Genomic DNA, 18,059 nt, shown 5'->3' with positions numbered 1-18,059 from the left:
GCTGGGGTGGAGGTTTGTTCCAATTCTTCAATAAGAGCCCTCTCTGTGCTGAGTTGGCAGAGCTGAAAGATAGGGATCTGCTCATTGCATGGAACCCCACCTCTCAGGCGCCTGCGCGGGTGATCGAACTAATCATATTGCATGGTGAGGCACTTGCGTGCTTAGTGCTGAACAAATCATCGACTCGAACGTAAGCATCATAGATGAGCTGAAAGATCTCCAAAAATGCTCGATGATATAGTGATGGCTGACTGGTCACCGTATCTGACACGCAGATATTGAAGGGGAAGAAAAGGTGGAATTCTCTGACAATGATGGAGGAAGATATAAGAGGCAAGACGAAGGTGCATTCCATTGGATCACCTGTTTCATCTGTCAGATAAGCTGCCTTCCTAAAATAACTCCCACCCCATCAAGCGTGGAATGTGTCAGTAACTTTGTATCATCGATGCTATGTATGTTATACGTTGCTCCATAAGTGCCTCAAATGCACGCAACGTTATCACAAATTTCCTTTAAATCTACTCCCGCGTATCAACACAAGAACAAGCTGCTGAACTAGTGTTATCGCATACATCATCGTATGGTTGATCAACTAACTGGTTACCAAATTGAATATAATACAGTCTCAATCTCTGTATTCAGCAATCAATCAAATCATGAACGCCTTGCATACCGGATGCATCCCAGCGCCTACAATTTCACAAGAATCAAAGTCCCGCAGACACCAACCCGGAGCACTAAATACACGGCAGCCGCCAAAGAAAAGAAGCATCAACAAGAAATGTCGCAGTAAGTACCATGCGTCCAACGCTCAGAAATGCAATCAATGTTAGTCTCATTCAAATCAGCCACGGTTCTTCGGCTGTGCCAGCATGTTCAATCGGCTGACACTCAGCACACCCCGGTTGCGCGCACGCACACTGGCTGGGGTGCTGATGCCCGGAGTGCTCATGCGACTGGTCGTGGCCGACCGGAGAGGAGTGTGCGAGCGAGGCTTGGTGGGGCTGGGAGTCGCAGCTTTGGTTGGGCTAGGGGCTGCAACTTTGCGGGCACTCAGAGTGGGTGCCTTGAGCGGAGAGGGCGAGGTCATCTTCCTTCGCTTGGCACTGCGCGCGTCCGCGGTCAAGTCGACAGGCGGCACATTTTCGGTATCAGTCTCATCCTCAAGGGCAGCACGGTTTCTCTTCTTCTGGCCGATGCCGTGCGGAACACCCGCGACCTCAGGGAGATCATTAGTTTTATTGTCTTCTCCGCTCTCACGGGTCCTCTTCTTGTGGCCGATTCCGTGCGGCACGCCTGCAACCTCAGGCAGGGGATTGGCATGGACATCTGACGGGCGGACATGGCGGACGGTCGGGGTTGTCGCTTGGGCAGGAGACTTGGCGCTGACCCTTTTCTGCTCTGGAGTCAACACCGGCAGGGTGGGATAGACAACGTCGGAAATGGTCCGCGAGGGACTGGCAACCGGAACCTTCGATGGAGACGGCGAGAACATAACCTCCTCGTGGCGGGCCTTGACACTAGGAGTGAACTCCACGCGCTTCTTGGGGGACGGCGTCTGTGCAGGCTCCTCCGTGGTGCCTCGCGATCCGAACAGCAGGTTCGAGGTAAAGTCTGGAGCAGCCACATGGGTGCCCGCGGCAATTTTAGAAGGATCCTTGGAGAACAAAGGCTGGTGGCGGCGGAGGATCGACTTCAGGTTACCTAAAGTGGGCAAGTTGCTCTTCAGCCGAGGGTTGAACTCTGTCTGAGGCGTGCGCGGCACATCGGCCGGCTTCGCAGCAGGAGACCGGACGAGCGATGGGATCATCGAGGTGCGAGGCGGTCTTGCGGTAACGGAAGAAGCACGTGCCGCAGAGGACCGCGTCGGGGTCATCAATGAGCTGCGCACTGTAGATCTGGGCCGGGGTTGCACAGGCTTAGGAGGACTGGCTGCAGTGGGACGACGCGTCGATGCATCATCGGCTTTGTCATGCTTGACGCGTTTGTTGCTAGCAGGGGCAACAATGGCAGGTGAAGGACGTGCAATCTTGGATGGCGATGGGGAGTTGCGGTCCGATTCGTCCAAACGCGCCTTGGAGTTGGTTCTCTTGAGTGTCTTGACCACTGGCTGGAAGCGTCCCGGGGTGGCACGGAAAGCCGACGCGTGACCAGCAATCGAGTCCATCTTCTTGAATTCGGCCATGTGCACGTCGCTGAAGCGACTGGCCTTGCCTTTGGGCTGTACGATCTTCCGGTCCGCTGCCTCGGCGCGATTCTGGTCGGGCTCCAATGTCATCTGGGCTTTGATCTTAGCAGCATCCTCGCGCACGGTCTCCATGAGCTTCTTGGCCTCGTCACTGAGCTGCGATTCGCAGGAAAACTTGAATTCGAACGCGGGGGTGCCGTAATAAGGAGCGGGTGAGGCCTTGGCTTTGGTAGGAGTGTTGTCGGCGAGAGTGTCCTTGATCACCTTGCCTTCGGCGTCCTTCTTGATGGGCTTGAAGCCCAGGATCAAACCGGAGTCTGCCTGCTTGGTGGTGCTCTGGCGGACCTTGCTGGGGTGCATTTCTTGGTGGGACGGGCGCACGAGGGTGCTGGAGGGGGTTCTGGTGGGTGTGCTTTTGTGGACGGGCGTGTTTCTGTGGACAGGTGTGCCCTTGAGAGTTGGGATAGATTTCTTAGGAGTCGATAGCTTGGAGGCAGTTTCAGGTATAGCCTTTGGATTAGGGTTCTTTTCGGTCTCAGCAACAGCAGGTTCAGGCACAGCCTTGGGAGTAGGCTTCTTTTCTGTCTCAGCAACGGCAGGTTCAGTCGTATCCGTGTTGGACTGAGACTCAGCGATCACCGGAGTCACCTCAGCAACAGGCTCTTTAGCTTCAATCTTGGACCTTCTCTTAGACGCGGTCTCAGTCTTGGTCTTCTTCCGCGACCGCTGCACGGGGACATCCTTAGCAGCATCAGCTGGCTCCTCGTGCTCCACGACGGGAGGCAATCTCTCCGGCTGTTTGCCGAGACGAGCCATGGTTGTGTCGATTTCGGACGTGTTCTCGGAGTTGTTGTGATTGTTCGTGTCGCAGGGGGCGTTGTTGTCAGTGACGACGGGGTCGGCAGGGGCCTCAGGCTCCTTAAGGTCGAGTCAGTGAATGTCATGCAAGGGCGCGAGCAGCCCATCGGAATGGAGGCTGAGTGGGATGGTGTGGTGTGCTCACCTCGGTGGCCTGGCGGCTGCGCAGGCGGGCGGACCGTCGAACCGCCATGGTGGTGGTCAATGTATATCGGGTGACGTTGGAATTGGGTATCGAGATGTCGAAGAATTGGAATTGTGTGGGGGGATGGATTATGAATTAAATGAATGCAGGGCGAAGGCGAGATCCAAGAATAAACAAACACCCGCAGGCGGTGAGCTGACGTCAGGGCTTAGCTAAGCGCGTTGTGCTAGTTAGTTATGCATTATCCCTTCATTAACTATAGTTAGTTATCGACGTCCATCATCATTATTTTGAAACACTATTTACTTTTACTCATTACACATTCTACCAATACATTACAATCTACTCTACAACCCAAACGGATACGTCTCCTCCGTCCCCATCGCCGTCCGCGGCTGCACCGTCTCCAACGGCTTAACAGCCTCGGTGCTATCAAACCAGACATACGCATCGAACTGGTTCTGCAGATCAGCCTGCGAGTAATGTGACATGCGCTCAGTATCAGGCCGATATATGACGCCGATGAAGCGTTCCAAGCGCTGATCCTCCGCCGCCATCAAGTCCCTCATCTCCGGACTCATTTTCGTAGGCCTCAAATCCAACAAGAAGCTCTCAATGCCCGTCTGATGTGCCAGCCACTCCCAACTATCCGGTCTCGACGGCTTCACCTTCATAATCTCCATGTCTTCATCCCACTCATGCGCAGCCGCCACAGTCCCGGTATGCGTGCCACAGCCGATCAGAGCAACCTTATCCCGACCGAACTGCTCACGACACAACTGCCCGATATTCACCTCATTGCGCCGGATACCCATGCCCGTGTATCGCGCATCGCCGCAATGCGAATTATGCGCCCACACCACGGCCTTACTGCCTGGCGGCTTATGACGAAGAATGCGCCGCAGCGTATCCACCATGTGCGTATCACGCAGGGTCCACGACGACGCAGAGCTATAATACATAGCCTTGTAGTATCTCTCCGCGTCACGCACCAAATACGCATTCTGCTGACTGCTATGCGACTCTTCGCCGTCATGCGGATCCTCCTCCGCATACTGCAGTCGCTTTCGCAGCAGATCGCGCAGCATGTCCACAACGCCTTTTTCGCAGTCTGCCAACCCGCGCAGCGACGCGAGCCCGTAAGCCGTCGGATCATCCACCCACGGTTGTAAACAACCATAGCGACGACGCGCCAGCTTTCCTGCCTCTGGGTCCACGCGGTCGAGGTAATCTACGACGGCGCGGATGGAAGCGCCCATGCTGTACAGATCAAGACCGTAGAATCCAGCCTTTTGATGATCCGGTAGGTTGGCATTGTGGTCACGCATCCACTCGACTAGGTCTTGCATTTCGCGATTGCGCCACATCCAGGTTGGAAAGCGCTGGAAAGGCTCGTGCTTGTCATTGGTGAGGTGGGCTTGGGGCCCGGGGCGTTGGCGCACGTAGCGGTCGATGGCTTCGGCATCGGGCCAGTCGGCTTCGACGGCGACGGTGGTGAAGCCGTGGTGCTCGATTAGGCGCTTGGTGATCTCGGCGCGGGCGGCGTAGAATTCAGAGGTGCCGTGGCTGCCGTCGCCGAGGAGGACGACGCGGTAGTTGGCGAAGCTGTCGAAGTGGGAGGCGAAGTTGGGGTCGTGGATTGGGGGGAGGGGACGGGCGGCGGTGGTGAGGAGGTTTTGGAGGGACATGGTCTTCTTCTTCCTTTTTGAAAAGAACTTGAACATAGATTATACCAGTACGGTATGTATAATACTGTAGTTAGCCCATGATGGTTGTAGTTGACTGGGATACGGGTTGTACGAGAACTGCAGTATAAGAATGGTGTTAGGGTTAAGATGAGATCACCTCCCGCTCATGATGACTTCACTGCATACATACCTATCAAAGCATACAATAACTGAGCTCTTTCTGTCAAACAACTTCAATACATTCTATGTCAATATCCGTATATACTCTAGCTCTGATTTGGCCTTGACATTCCTTACTACTCTCACCGACCGTTCACACCACCATCCTCCTAGACCTACCTACATCCCACACCCATACTATACTAACCTCAACACCATCCCATCTATACAACCACAACAACCACCATGCCCCCTCCCCAACCCTCCCCCCAAATCCTCTCCCTCTTCCTCCGCGCCCAAACCACCCTCTACGGCCCGCACATAACCTCCACCTCCACCCCCCAAACCTGGACCCCACCCCCCAACTCCGGCGGGCATCTAGGCCGCTACCTCTGGACGGACGCCATCGGGGTCCTAAACTTCCTCACGCTGCACCGCATCCACCCCTCCCCACCATCCCCAACTCACTACCTAACCCTCGCCTCCCGGCTCATCGAATCCGTGCACAACACCCTCGGGCGCACGCGCGACCCTCCCCACCAATACCTCCCCGGCGCATCCCCCTCCCACCCATTATCCGGCGGCCTCCGCATCGGCAAAACCTCCGCCAGCGGGCGAGACTGCGACGGGCAGTACCACCATTACCTGACGCTATGGATGTTCGCGCTGAACCGGATGAGTGTGGCGAGTGGGGAGGGGAAGTGGAATGCTTTAGCTGTTGAATTAGGAAGAGCTATACATCCGAAGTTCTTCATCAGCGGAGTTGATGGGAGGAGACTGGATAGGATGGTGTGGAAGATGGATACAGGGTTGCAGAGGGTGTTGGTGGGAAGTGAGGGGAACTTGGACCCTGTTGATGGGTTCGTCGTGTTTCGGGTTGTGAGGGCTTATGAGATTGCAAATGGGGGGGATAAGGGGGTGTTGGAGGAGGAGATTGAGGATTATAGGAGGGTGATGAGACGGAAGGGAAGGCAGAGGGTTAGTGACGATTTGTTGGATTTGGGGATGGGGCTTTGGACGGCGCATTTGGTGGAAACTGGGGATGGGGAGGAGGAGTGGGCGGGGGAGTTGTTGGGGAGGGCGGTTGAGAGGGTTTGTATGTTTTTCTTTCTTTCTCTTTCTCTTTCTGATTCTATTTTCTGGTGTGGATGTTGGCTGACGAGGTGTAGACGATTTGTTTGAGAATAAGCGCTATCTCCAGCGTGATCCGCGGTATCGGTTGGCGTTTAGGGAATTCGGTGCTGCGATGGGGATTCGCTGTGTTGCGGAGCAGCAGGCCGAGAAGGATACGGCTGTTGATCTGAAGGTGTATGCGGATCAAATTGTGGATTTCTGGGCGCCGTATATGGCAGGTGAGGAGGAGGACGATATTGAAGATTTGAGGCCTATTACGCAAGTGATGTATGCGTCGGCGTTGATTCCGGGAGGTGAGTTTACCATTCATATTCTCAGCGAGTGATTTGGCTAATGAGTAGCTTTCTGTCGGGGCTTCTTCGACAATGAGCCTGTTATCCCGCCGGTGCTTAATGTGTATTAAGGTAAGAAATGTATTCATCGTGTACTATACTCTACACCATCTATCATGCCATAATCATATCATGTATACTCAAACACCCGGCAATCCTACCACATTCCTCCATGGCAAGACCCGTCGAGGCAGGATGTAAATCGTATAAACCGTGCCGAGGGCAATCAACAGCCCCGTCAACTGCAATCATTAGCATCATCATCATCACTCAACCCCCAATCAGACAGTAACATACCTTCTCAAACCACGTATGGAACCAAATCCCCGTCATCAACAACATCCACCACCCCAGCCCAGCAACCGCCCAAGCAAACCGCCCAGACCAAACCCTCACCATATCCACCTCCTCACTCTCCTCCTTTTCCGCCGACCCATTCACATGCACACCACCTCCCTTGCCCCATCCCTGACTACCACCCACCAACTCAAACACAACCAACGACGTCGCCAACACCAACAAGAACACATGCCCACTAACATCATGACCACCCCTCCACGCCCCACCAGCATGTTTACACGCCGCAGCCGTAAGCAGCGTCTTGACATCTGCCGCGGCAGGCTCGTTCTCCGCTAACGGCACCGCCCGCTCACATTTCCCACCCGTCAGCACAAAGCTGCGGTCAATAATCGGCGGGCCAAAGAACCATTGCGTCGTGAGGTACCATACAGTCGTGGCGAGGACGTAGCGGAGGACGGCCTGGCCAGTGCGTCGGGCGCGGTGGCTGGCGGCGAGGGTGTAGGCGGGCTGCGAGAGCAGGATAAAGGCGAGAGCGGCGGTGGTCCAGAGCCAGCCGACTTTGACAAAGTATAGGTTGAAGATGTTGTCTTTGCGGGCGAAGTAGTTGACGGGGCGCGGCGGAGGAAAGGAGAGGTTGAGGTCCGACGCGATGGACGGGGCTAGGGGCTCGGCGTGTGGGTGGAGGGTGCTGGAGCCGTCATCGCGCGTGCCTTGCGCGGTGGGAGAGAGGACTGAGAAGAGTGAGCCCACGATTAGGGTCGCTGGGTAGATGAGGAGCGCCGTGATGGGTGGTTGGAAGGGTCGTATCGCTGGGGCAGGAGGGTCGGGCGAGGGCATGGTTGCTCGTCTGTTGGGGGTGGAGTAATTTATGTCGTTGTGGTGTTTATGGTAAAGGGGGTGTAGAGTATTATAGTAATCGGCCGTTGTAGAGCGCAATTGGCAATGGTCGCTAAATGAAGCGGAGGAAGAAGGCTGAAGAGGAAAAGCAGAAAGACTGGCGAAGTCGGCAGCGGATGACGTCGCTTGGTTTCCGCCCCAACCAGCGCCACTCTATCCTACCATTGCATGGGTCTGCATCGCCTATCATCACTCTATACGCTACTACGCAATACTTAGTTCACATCTACAGTGGTCTCGCTAATGGCATAAAAATCATTATTCATATACCACCGTCACAATGGTATGCCTTATTTAATAGCTGATTAGTGAACAGTAGGCAGAGACGCCCGGAGCGGCAGCTTCCGCGAGGAGCTTCCGACAAACACCATCTTGGGATAAGACGTAATCTCCCAGTCCTGCGTCTCAACATTCCAGTTCGCAAGGTCACGGCGCGTCAGAGTCGTGCTCCACTGCGTCTCTTCCGACGGCTGCAGCGTGATACGCTCGAATTGACGCAGCACGATCTTGGGTTCGTTAGGGCCGCCAAGAGAAACATACTGCGATTTATTAGCTTTGTCCGACTTCGTTCGAATTTGCTGTCTACTTACCAGTTGAGGAACTTCATCACCCGCAACCTTGCCGGTGTTCTTGATAGTCACCGACACGCGGATGAGCTCGTCGTACAGGCGAGGGTTGCCGCCAGCACCACCACCGGCAGGCAGGATCGGTTGCGCAGAGCCATCGGTGGCTCCCTCGGGAAGATAGTCTGAGGCATCCTGCCCATAGCTAGCATCCCCAGAAGACGCCTCAAGATCGGTACTGTTGAGCCAGGGGTAGATGAACTTGGTGATTCTCTGCAGTCCATCGGGGTAGAGGTAATCCGACGCATTTCCGACCTCTCCGAAAGTCGGCGCTGCCTCAGTCTCGCCCGAAGCAGGCTCGTACGCAGGGGCGCTCAGAACCTCCACCTGAAGGTTCGAGTAGTTGAAGGTGGTGTAGCTCAGACCATAGCCGAACTCATAGATAGGAGTCTCGTTGCGCTTGTCAAATCCGCGGTAGTCAATGAAGACGCCCTCGACGAAGTCTTCCTGGGGCGCTCCGTTGCCGTTGTTGGGCTCGGTGTACAAGTAATCTTGGTAGGCCTCACGAGTCTTGCCCCAGGTGAAGGGCGACTTGGCACCGGGGTTGACACGGCCGTAGAGCACGTCGGCGAGGGAGTTGCCAGACTCCTGACCGGGAAGACCACCCCAGAGAATAGCGGTAACATTGGGGTTGTCGTACCACTCGTTAACCAAGACTGGGCCGACAGAGTGAATAATAACGATCGTGTTGTTGCAGTTGCTAGCAGCAGCCTTGATCACATTGTCGCCGTTCCTCCACAGGGTCAGGTTCCTGCGGTCACCCAGGTTTCCGTCGACATTGATATAACCCTCACCAGAGTCGGCGTTGACAAAGACAAGAGAGACACTACCATGTTGTCAGCATTCATTGCACAATAAGGAAAAAGAAAGAGCCCGAGATCTTCTTACCTGGCGGTCTTAGCAAGCGCCTCAATCTGATCAATAGCCCAGTTATCGGTCGCAGTGAATACGCCATTCTTGTTCTTGAGCACCTCGTTCGAGATGGCCTGCTCGGGGGTCACCAAGTAGGGAAAGTTGGCAGTGCCACTTCCCCAGCCCATCGCCAATGTTCCATTGTCGCACCCACGGTCACTGCAGCCGTTGGCACCATAAGGATTGGAACCCGCATCTTCTCCGATAAGGGCGACCAAGCGCTCCTTTCCAGTCAAGGGAAGAGCGCCATCGTTCTTGAGGAGCACCGTGCTGTCTGCTCCAATACGGCGGATCAACTCGCTATGGTTGCGTTGCACATTCACGAACTGGTTGACCTTCTCATACGGTCCCTCCGAGACATAGTAGTACTTGAAGCCGTATTCATCTCTGGTCCATGAGCTGAAGTTGGGAGGAGTCCACAGACGGTCACGGCCGACCTTGTAGTAGGCGGCCATGATGCGGACAGCCATGTCATCAACACGCCATTGGGGCACCGTCCCGTTGAGCACACTGATGGTCAAGTTGGTACCCCAGTAAGACGTGCCACTGTCGTAATCGACGTCTCCCGGCATAGACATGTCCAATCCCGCCAAAGCACCACTCACACCGGCATGGTGAGCCGCCCAATCACTCATGACAAAGCCCTGGAAACCCAGCTCAGCCTTGAGCAGCTTGTTCAGAGTGTAGCTGTTCTGGCAGCCATAGCTGTTGTTGATCTGGTTGTACGAGCACATCACAGCACCGGCACCTGCACGGATGGCATCCGCGAAGGGCCAGAGGTACAGCTCATGCATAGTCTTATCGTCGAGGTTCGCGCTTCCACTCTCGGTAATATTGAATCCGTAGCCTTGAGCTTCAGGCGCCTGACGGAAATGCTCCTGCTCGTAGGCGATGTAGTGCTTAGCCGTTGCAACCACACCAGCATCCTGAATACCCTTGATTGTCTCTGCAAAGAGCACACCACTGAGGGCCGGGTCGGGGGAGAAGCCCTCCCAGTTACGACCGCCGTCGGGACTTCTACCGAGAGGGCCGGCAGCTGGACCCAATTGGATATCAGCACCCTTGTCACTAAACTCCTGACCCATAGCCTGGCCACGAAGGTAAGCCAGATTCTTGTCCCAGGTTGCGGCCACGTTGACACCGGCGGGGAACGCAGAGTTGTAGTCGGCTACGCTGTGTCAGCAAGAGCATCAAAGCCTAAAAACACCGAGTTGCTTACAGTCACGAACACCCAGAGGGCTATCCTGTGCACACATTCCCGGAATTCCCAATCTGTCACCATATATCAGTAAATGCTCCCTGTTTTGACAATCTTCACAAACTTACCGGGGAACACCTCCAGTCTGACCAACACATAATTCCAATTCCCATCTGGAGGTCGTTAGCAGGAGCATACACATCGTTTGTGCCATTGAGCCTTACCCAGTTCCCGTAGTCAAATTGACCTTCTCAGCCAATGTCATCTGCGAGACGATATCAACAGCGCGCTGGTATGCTTCCGCCCAGTCACCCTGGCCATTGGCCCAAGGGGAGGGGTAATACGGAGGGGAGTAGGCCAATTCATCCTTTGAATAGACATTTGTTAGTGGTGATGAAACAAAGAAGTGAATCCAATCGAGCACAATTGCAATTCACACGAGGAAGGAAGTGACGGCACGTACAGCGCTGGCCAGCGAGACGGCAGTCAGAGCCACCGCCTCGATCAAAGTGAACCTCATGTTTGCAGAGTCGCCCAAAGAGGGAGCAAAACAAACCAGGTGAGCAACTGTGCAACACCTATCCAATGAAGAGACTGGAGGTTTGGAAAAGACGGAAACGAAAAGAGCGAGAGAAAGGGGAGCCAGGCCATATTAAATAGTTTGAGCGCCACAAATTGGCTGTACGCCACGGGCATGCAAAAAGAGGAACGCCGACGATGATGTATGCCAGAGCAGCTGTCTCCGCAAAGCTACCCACTCATGCAATTCACAGTCCCGCATGCAGTGTCAAAGAGAGACACGCTACGCATGGGCGATGGATGTTTGGTCCGGTATGCTGATCGACGTGGGATGTCCCGATTGGGAGACTGGGTGGAACAAACCAGTCGACCGGCCCTGGAGGAGCCGGAAATTAGACAAGCAAGGCACTGTCGGAGAGCTGGAAGGAGCTCGAGCAATGATGCATTCGGGCCGGCAGAGCCATGCACAAACTCTACATCGGTTGGCAAAAGAGGTCGGAGGGTCAGGTGAGGTCCATTTTGACCGGGGTAAGGATTATTCCTAGCCTATGGACCAGCGCAACATGGGGAACAGCGTCCTTGGTCCACGCTGGACAAGTCTGGAGCCCCGCTTCCTTTGACCATTCCTAGTGCAATCAACAATAGTGACCGAGCTGGAAATAAATGGTCTTGGAGACTGGGAGAATACGAAAAGCTGGGGGGAGGGAAAAACCATTCGGGGAAGTTGATTTAGTTCACTAGTTTGGCCAGGGGTCGCCCCGGTAATTACGTTACACAGTACCTCGTCCAGTCCCTGCAGCTGTGGGTAAACCGGCATCGTTACCTGCACTATCCAGGTTTACGTCAATACCACATAGTAATTTTTAAACTCACTCATAGTGAAGTATGATCTTTGGCTTTCTCAAGTACATCCTTGTTGATGTATGTCTGATTTGGAAGATGTATCAGATCAACTTTTACATTCTTCAGTGAGACACCAGTCTAGCAGTTCATCGCCCTGCAAGTCTGGCTCATTCCGGCCAACTCTCGATACAGCAGGTGGACAAGCCAAACAATACTCCACACAGAGCGAATCCCGCGGCGCATTTAGCTTCTGCTTAGACGTGCCTGTGGCCGAGCAAAATACCTATGGCGCATGGGGAAATTGAGCATGAAGCAGGAGGCACTTTTGCCGGGTCTTTCGTCATTGGAGGAATTAGTTCTCAACTAAGTACTACTCCTTAGTACTACCACTAGCAAGTCTCCCATGGATCCGTGCCGTCAAGCCCATTGTTGGTCCGAATCCGGCTGGGCGTCTTACCGTCACAGTTGTGTGTATCCACCGTGTAATCCCGTCTTCTTCCACTCATCACCCCAGCATTCCCCGCATTTCCCTTCCCTCTTCTCCCAGTAGCTGCCCAGCGGTCAGACCGATTGCACAACCAGTTGGTTTAAACAGGTGCCTGGCAACATGTCAGACAAGCAGACACCGCCAAGCAGAGATTCTGAGCACAACAAATGTCATCGTACCGACATGGCTCCAAGGCACCTTACGTCGACCCAACGGCCGGCCGCAAGGGTCAGCCCATACCTCCTACTCACGAAACAATGCAGTCCTCCTCCCTCTGGAATCTCTTAATTTCGGTCAGTGAACACGAGCTACTATGGGAGAGATGCCCCACTTCAGAGCTGAATAAGATGAGGTAATCACCTCCTTCTTCCTACAACGCGGATGAGATCCCGTCGGGAGAAGAACGGGATGTCCCTCACTGGCATCGTACTCGGGCGTCAGACTTGACTCCGACTATCCTCGGTGTCGCCTAAACACGAAAGCCGCTCATCATTTATACAAATTAGCGGTTAGCCTGGGGGGAAGAATTACCCCACTTTCGGCTAAGGTGCTGCTGACGGTGATGGAGCGCCACTGCGAAATTATGATGGCCTTGTCAAATATCCTATGAAGATGAGAAACTGCTTGCATGACTGTGGGTAAGTTATCTAGGTCCTAGTCAAAGAACATCTACTGCTCACACGCAGTGAGTTGTCGGACAAAGTCCGAACTGTTGATCGTCCACGCATCGCCGGTAGAGCGGACATTGCCGACCACATGGCAGTCCAGTGACATTGAACCATGACGCTTGACCGGGCCACGAGAAAAGCATCGTTTTCGTAGAAACTTCTCGGAGGGTGGCTGCTCTCGGTCAGGTGCCGCATGCGCTCATGCAGAGGCAGGCCATTGGGGGTTAGTTGGAGATGTGGGGAATCTCTCCGTGGGGTACTCACTAACTAGTAGACTAGTCTAGTACCCTGAGGATTCGGGATTCAGACTCGATTCAAGTCTTGTTTCCGTCACGGACAACTAACTAGCACTCTCGATCACGGATTATGTGTGGAGACTGAGTCGTTTCTTTTCTTTTCTTTTGCTTACCAAACGTCGCCTTTGTGCGAAAAGTAACCAAGACCCAGTATTGCTTATGGGTATACGGTATTGCATGATTGAGGATGGGGTCCAGTCTTCGACTTTGGACTGCAGAATTCTCCGATTCCGGCCCCTGTCGAGCCCTACATGCAATATTTGCCTATCGCTTGTCTTGCCTAGTCTTCCGAGCTCAGTCCTGATCTGTCCAGGCGTCGTCGCCAAGATTTGGCTGGCTACGACTCGAGCCTCCCACCCCCGCATCATCCGCGCTCCTGGTCTCACACCCAAAAGTAACAAGCAACGGCATCTTTCCGCCTGACATCCTGTTTGCTGCTAGGCATGCCGATATTCAAAAAGCATCTTGACGCCGAAAGCCTCCAGACGGGAAGCAAAACCAGCTACATCGACCCGAATGCCCCCGGGCCAAGTAACCGGATTCTACGGAAGGATGAGAAACAACCGTACCCTTGTCACTGCTTTATAGCCGGTCCAGGTAAAGCGTCTCACCCACTAGATGCTTACAAGCAGCGCAATGCCCTCGTACATGCATTGGAAATAAAGCCTGGGCATTTCCAACTGCATACTAATCAATCTAATCCCGGTAGAAGGTACCTCATTACACGGTACATAGTTACCCGAGTTACCCTTTGCAATTTTAATTCTTCCCCATGTGGGGTGTATCCCGGGTCTGGGGGCCTCCACCTCCAGCCACAACCGTGACAACCCCCGGGACGTGTAGCAGCTCACCAAGGCTCATCGAGGGATGAACCCGAACGGCATCCACATGGTGAACCCGTAAGAGCCTGTTTTTCTACCGATGATTACCCGTACGACTGGCAGGTGCCAAGTTCAGTGTAGTCTAGAATGAAATACGAACTTTATCCCGAAAGTTCAGGTTAAAATTGAATACTAACGCTCCCAACAACGGAGTCATGGACTCCGGATATTCATCGGCGAGTTAAACATTTAGTAAAGGGTCCGAGCGAAGTGCACTAGGCAGTCAGAATAATGAATCTGGGGGTGTGAGACTAGATCTAGACTAGAAGAACTATAGCTCTTAGATTCCATGTCTGCCTGTTGGATAACCTACAAAATTTTTTTACTTCTTTCTTTGTCTCCTTCCCTGTCAACTATGACGTTACCATGCAGATATGTAACTACTACTAATGTACCATGCCTATGCCTTTCCCAATCCTCCACGGTGCTCAATCCCCTCTACTGTAGCACTAAATCTACTAGATGCTGCGATTCGGATCTTCGGATCGGTTGGACCCGAATTTTACTTGCTGGATTACTTCTTTCTTTCTGGAGTTCTTTCCGCTTCTGCTCCATGTATATTGGTTCTACGGCAACAAGTATCCGGGTTAAGTGTAGGGTCAATATATATGATGCTGATAGATACTAGATATTTCATCTATTTACATCATATTTACTTCGAGAATGTGTTAAAGAACTGCTGCAACCTAGTTTACAAGTAGTGTACTAGTCGATGTCGAGCACGGCTTTCCGCATCGGTGCGGGTAGTAGTACTCGATATCAACATTCTTTGGGGGAACAGATTTTTATACTGTTACTAATACTGGAGGATTAGGGAGATCGCTGGACTACTATTATCAATGCTTTCATGTCATACTTGATCTAAATTGACATTATATAGATATACCTGGTAGACCTTGGGCTCTGTGTATCACGTGATTTGCAGTATGTCACTGCTCGATTCTGATTGGTTGCTCATTTTGGCGTTCCGATGTATGGCATCCAAAAGCGAAGGCCATGGAATGCTCCCTCATCCTACATTCGAGCATCTGATTATATTGTCGAAAGGGTACTTCGCAAGATGCCGCACGAAGAGAAGGACCACCCCGATGTAGAGGCGTGCAGTGAGAGTCAACATGATGATTCCGAACAAGGCCCAACATCTGCTTTTCAGCAATTGGCTATACTAGATCGCTTCCTTGCGGTCTGGATCTTCCTTGCCATGGCTGTCGGTATCATTTTAGGGAACTTTGTTCCTAATACGAGCAAAGCGCTGGAGAGGGGGAAGTTTGTAGGCGTTTCTGTGCCTATTGGTACGTTGTTGTCCGCTCAATGCTTGAGATTGAAAATGAAAGGGTGTATACCAACAGCATTTTAGCTATCGGTCTCTTGGTCATGATGTATCCCATCCTGTGTAAAGTGAGGTTTGAGACGCTCCATCGGTCATTCCGGGAGAAAGGACTCTGGGTCCAGGTCGGATTCAGCATCGTCGTCAATTGGATTATAGCTCCATTTTTCATGGTAGGTCGCTGTCACACCGTACGCGATAGTAGGCTAATTTGAAGTAGCTTGGTTTGGCCTGGGCCTTTCTCCCTGACGAAAGAGGTCTTCGAGAGGGCCTGATCCTTGTGGGTATCGCTCGATGTATTGCCATGGTATGCCATACCCTGCCTGAGAGTAGTGTAACACGCTGACGAGCATAAGGTCCTTGTCTGGACAGGACTAGCAGGAGGTGATGGAGAATACTGCGCAATTTTGGTGGCCATTAACTCGATCTTGCAAATGGTGCTCTTTGCACCCCTCGCGACCTTTTTCATCCGCGTTATTGGCGGAGTGAACCACGGTCTAACAATCGACTATTCGCTGGCCGCAAAAAGCGTCGGCGTATTCCTTGGTATCCCCTTGGGAGCAGCCATCGTCACTCGTCTCTGTCTCAGGTTCCTGATCAGCAGGGAGTGGTACGATAAGCATTTTCTGAAATGGATCAGCCCACTGTCCTTGATCGGTCTGCTTTTCACCATCTTGGTTCTATTTGCGTCGCAGGGACAACATGTGGTCCACCAGATCGTATCTGTTATCCGGGTGGCGGCTCCTTTGGTTGTCTACTTTGCTGTTATTTTTGGTGTCACTCTTGCCGTAACACGGCGCTGCGGTTTCGGGTACAGGTTGTCTTGCACGCAAAGTTTCACTGCTGCCAGCAACAACTTTGAACTCGCTATCGCGGTCGCAATAGCAACATTTGGCGTAGACAGTGACCAGGCTTTGGCTGCAACGGTTGGGCCCCTCATTGAGGTCCCGGTGCTTCTAGGATTAGTATATGTGGTCAAGTGGGTTGCAAGAAGACAGAAGTGGACCCCTTAGCCATCTTGAAGCCTATGTCAAATACCACCACAAGACAAGAGACATCAGCTATTGCTTATCTCGTCCAGAACCTGAAATAATATATGATTCTGCACTCTGCACCCCTCCTCTGTAGTGAGTCCTTTGGAGAAACCAGCCCAGAGTTTCCTACGGATCTCTGACAGCTCCACTCCACGTGTATTGTACTGATCAATCAATTCATCCGCAATGGCACAAAGTGTGGTGTTCAAGACATCTCCATTGCTTGGCCAGGACTCCACGGCTTCGCCCGGGCCACAACCACAGACGGATTGGTCTCGGACGGGCACTTCAAGGTCTGGGGCCCCTGGGGGCACGGTCTCCGAAGAAGGCATTGTAGCAAGATCACAGCTTTGTCCCGGACTAGGTATCCCCAGCTCATTTGATTGCAGTGCACTGGTAGCAGCATTCCTCGCCTTTGGGAGACAGACTGGATTGGCTTGAGACTTGCATGGTGTTTTCGTCGAACGAAGCTTCGGAATGGCGACTTTTTCAGTTAACGCTGGCTCATCAATTTGCAGATAGTGTTCTATTAGCTCCGACGTCAAGCCCGATCGAGTCAGAAGGTATTTCAACTTCCTGTTCTCCGCCTCAAGCTTCTGCACCGCCATTCTATGGTCCACATCTTTACGACGCGCTTGTTCTTGCAAAGCAGTCAACTTCTGTTCTAGCTCGCGGGTGTGCTGTTGTTTTCTAGCGCGACTATTCCGTTGATTTTCTCGGATGCGAGCAAGTCTATCGAGATCCTTCATAAGCAAGTTAGCAACTTGTGTTGATCAGCATAGGCATGTTTGGTGAGCTTCAACCTTTTGGTGCTTATTGGTCTCCATCTCTTACCGGGTGAGAGCATGGTCAGTGCTCACCCGAGCCTTTCCCGCAAACTGGCAATTCGAAACAACTAAATCGTAACTGTAAGCTGCCCAAGATGGTGGGCTTTTGTGGGGAAAGCTAACACTGGTCCTGGAGGTTCTTCAGTGAGTCTTCTGCGCCATCTGCTTCTGCAGCAAACCGTAGCCGCTTCGGAGCGTCTTTCCCAAATAGGCTATATGGAGCGATGGATAACCGGAATGATCATGGAAGGTTGACGGATTCTCATCTACAGCAAGACAGCCTCGGTGGGACTGTAGATAGGAGTGATTGGGCAGGTCTCTTGATTGATCTTGAATGAATCCAATAACTGATAGGTGGACACTGCCTTGGCCCAAGCTCCATTGAAGCCATAAGCACTCTATCTGGTACGACGGTCAGATCAGGGGACAATTACACCCACGATGACCCACCGGACAAGAAAGAACAGGCGTCGGCTGAGATGAAGATCATAGCTGGGCTATTGGTTCTAGACTCTCTGGAGCTTGCTGCAGAGCAATTTCCATGCCAAGGGCCCAAACTACTGTGTACTTCTAAGTAATCCCTACACTAAGACACCATAACACGTTGGGAAGTAGAACATAGATAGTACCTGGTAGAAACCAGAGCTTTTCTGCACGCTATTCTACTCATTTCCAAAGAATCAAAAAGTCTAGGATCGACTGGCTAGCGAACAGTACAGCTATGCGGGTTCACAGATAGC

The 18,059-nt window shown here is 52.8% G+C and overlaps 7 protein-coding genes across 7 annotated transcripts; 2 read left to right on the top strand and 5 right to left on the bottom strand.

The window, feature by feature from the left end:
* Positions 1-821: 821 nt before the first annotated feature.
* Positions 822-3,316, bottom strand: BDQ94DRAFT_17022 (uncharacterized protein). The gene is made up of 2 exons (XM_026771444.1): positions 3,195-3,316; positions 822-3,109 (listed from the first exon to the last, which is right to left on the bottom strand). Exons 1-2 carry the CDS (start codon positions 3,240-3,242, stop codon positions 848-850), a joined length of 2,310 nt encoding a protein of 769 aa, XP_026627952.1. The 5' UTR covers positions 3,243-3,316; the 3' UTR covers positions 822-847.
* A 225-nt stretch (positions 3,317-3,541) lies between these two features.
* BDQ94DRAFT_169234 (putative erythromycin esterase) lies at positions 3,542-4,882 on the bottom strand (the record flags this gene model as incomplete). Its single annotated transcript, XM_026771243.1, has 1 exon — positions 3,542-4,882. The coding sequence occupies one exon, from the start codon at positions 4,880-4,882 to the stop codon at positions 3,542-3,544; it is 1,341 nt and encodes a 446-aa protein (XP_026627951.1).
* Positions 4,883-5,287: 405 nt separating this feature from the next.
* On the top strand, positions 5,288-6,578 carry BDQ94DRAFT_169233 (uncharacterized protein; the record flags this gene model as incomplete). Its single annotated transcript, XM_026771242.1, has 3 exons — positions 5,288-6,137; positions 6,211-6,468; positions 6,517-6,578. The coding sequence occupies 3 exons, from the start codon at positions 5,288-5,290 to the stop codon at positions 6,576-6,578; spliced, it is 1,170 nt and encodes a 389-aa protein (XP_026627950.1).
* On the bottom strand, positions 6,414-7,767 carry BDQ94DRAFT_141158 (putative inositol phospholipid biosynthesis protein Scs3). Its single transcript, XM_026765765.1, has 3 exons — positions 6,805-7,767; positions 6,517-6,749; positions 6,414-6,468 (listed from the first exon to the last, which is right to left on the bottom strand). The coding sequence occupies exons 1-2, from the start codon at positions 7,642-7,644 to the stop codon at positions 6,648-6,650; spliced, it is 942 nt and encodes a 313-aa protein (XP_026627949.1). The 5' UTR covers positions 7,645-7,767; the 3' UTR covers positions 6,414-6,468; positions 6,517-6,647.
* A 177-nt stretch (positions 7,768-7,944) lies between these two features.
* Positions 7,945-11,045, bottom strand: BDQ94DRAFT_141154 (beta-glucosidase). Its single transcript, XM_026765764.1, has 7 exons — positions 10,901-11,045; positions 10,662-10,804; positions 10,566-10,610; positions 10,459-10,511; positions 9,216-10,407; positions 8,295-9,153; positions 7,945-8,243 (listed from the first exon to the last, which is right to left on the bottom strand). The coding sequence occupies exons 1-7, from the start codon at positions 10,955-10,957 to the stop codon at positions 8,010-8,012; spliced, it is 2,583 nt and encodes an 860-aa protein (XP_026627948.1). The 5' UTR covers positions 10,958-11,045; the 3' UTR covers positions 7,945-8,009.
* A 4,146-nt stretch (positions 11,046-15,191) lies between these two features.
* Positions 15,192-16,471, top strand: BDQ94DRAFT_158793 (arsenic resistance protein; the record flags this gene model as incomplete). Its single annotated transcript, XM_026769000.1, has 4 exons — positions 15,192-15,423; positions 15,489-15,631; positions 15,679-15,765; positions 15,815-16,471. 4 exons carry the CDS (start codon positions 15,192-15,194, stop codon positions 16,469-16,471), a joined length of 1,119 nt encoding a protein of 372 aa, XP_026627947.1.
* Positions 16,472-16,515: 44 nt separating this feature from the next.
* Positions 16,516-17,339, bottom strand: BDQ94DRAFT_169229 (bZIP transcription factor; the record flags this gene model as incomplete). The annotated part of the gene is made up of 2 exons (XM_026771241.1): positions 16,516-17,255; positions 17,327-17,339. 2 exons carry the CDS (start codon positions 17,337-17,339, stop codon positions 16,516-16,518), a joined length of 753 nt encoding a protein of 250 aa, XP_026627946.1.
* Between the last annotated feature and the right edge of the window lie 720 nt (positions 17,340-18,059).

Source organism: Aspergillus welwitschiae (genome assembly GCF_003344945.1).
Source record: "Aspergillus welwitschiae strain CBS 139.54b unplaced genomic scaffold BDQ94scaffold_11, whole genome shotgun sequence".
Taxonomy (NCBI): Eukaryota; Fungi; Ascomycota; class Eurotiomycetes; order Eurotiales; family Aspergillaceae; genus Aspergillus; species Aspergillus welwitschiae.
The sequence above is the reverse complement of the archived record's forward strand: the minus strand, read 5'-3'. Positions and strand labels throughout refer to the sequence as shown.

What these genes read in the sequence shown, in the direction of transcription:
- BDQ94DRAFT_17022 (XM_026771444.1), bottom strand. Translation starts at nt 3,242, where the DNA reads ATGGCGGTTCGACGGTCCGCCCGCCTGCGCAGCCGCCAGGCCACCGAG. An exon ending in GCAGCCGCCAGGCCACCGAG is followed by an intron (nt 3,110 to 3,194) that starts GTGAGCACACCA and finishes CTCGACCTTAAG; the next exon opens with GAGCCTGAGGCCCCTGCCGA.
- BDQ94DRAFT_141158 (XM_026765765.1), bottom strand. Translation starts at nt 7,644, where the DNA reads ATGCCCTCGCCCGACCCTCCTGCCCCAGCGATACGACCCTTCCAACCA. An exon ending in TCCATACGTGGTTTGAGAAG is followed by an intron (nt 6,750 to 6,804) that starts GTATGTTACTGT and finishes TAATGATTGCAG; the next exon opens with TTGACGGGGCTGTTGATTGC.
- BDQ94DRAFT_141154 (XM_026765764.1), bottom strand. Translation starts at nt 10,957, where the DNA reads ATGAGGTTCACTTTGATCGAGGCGGTGGCTCTGACTGCCGTCTCGCTG. An exon ending in CAGACTGGAGGTGTTCCCCG is followed by an intron (nt 10,512 to 10,565) that starts GTAAGTTTGTGA and finishes ATATGGTGACAG; the next exon opens with ATTGGGAATTCCGGGAATGT. An exon ending in CCCTCTGGGTGTTCGTGACT is followed by an intron (nt 10,408 to 10,458) that starts GTAAGCAACTCG and finishes GACACAGCGTAG; the next exon opens with CCGACTACAACTCTGCGTTC.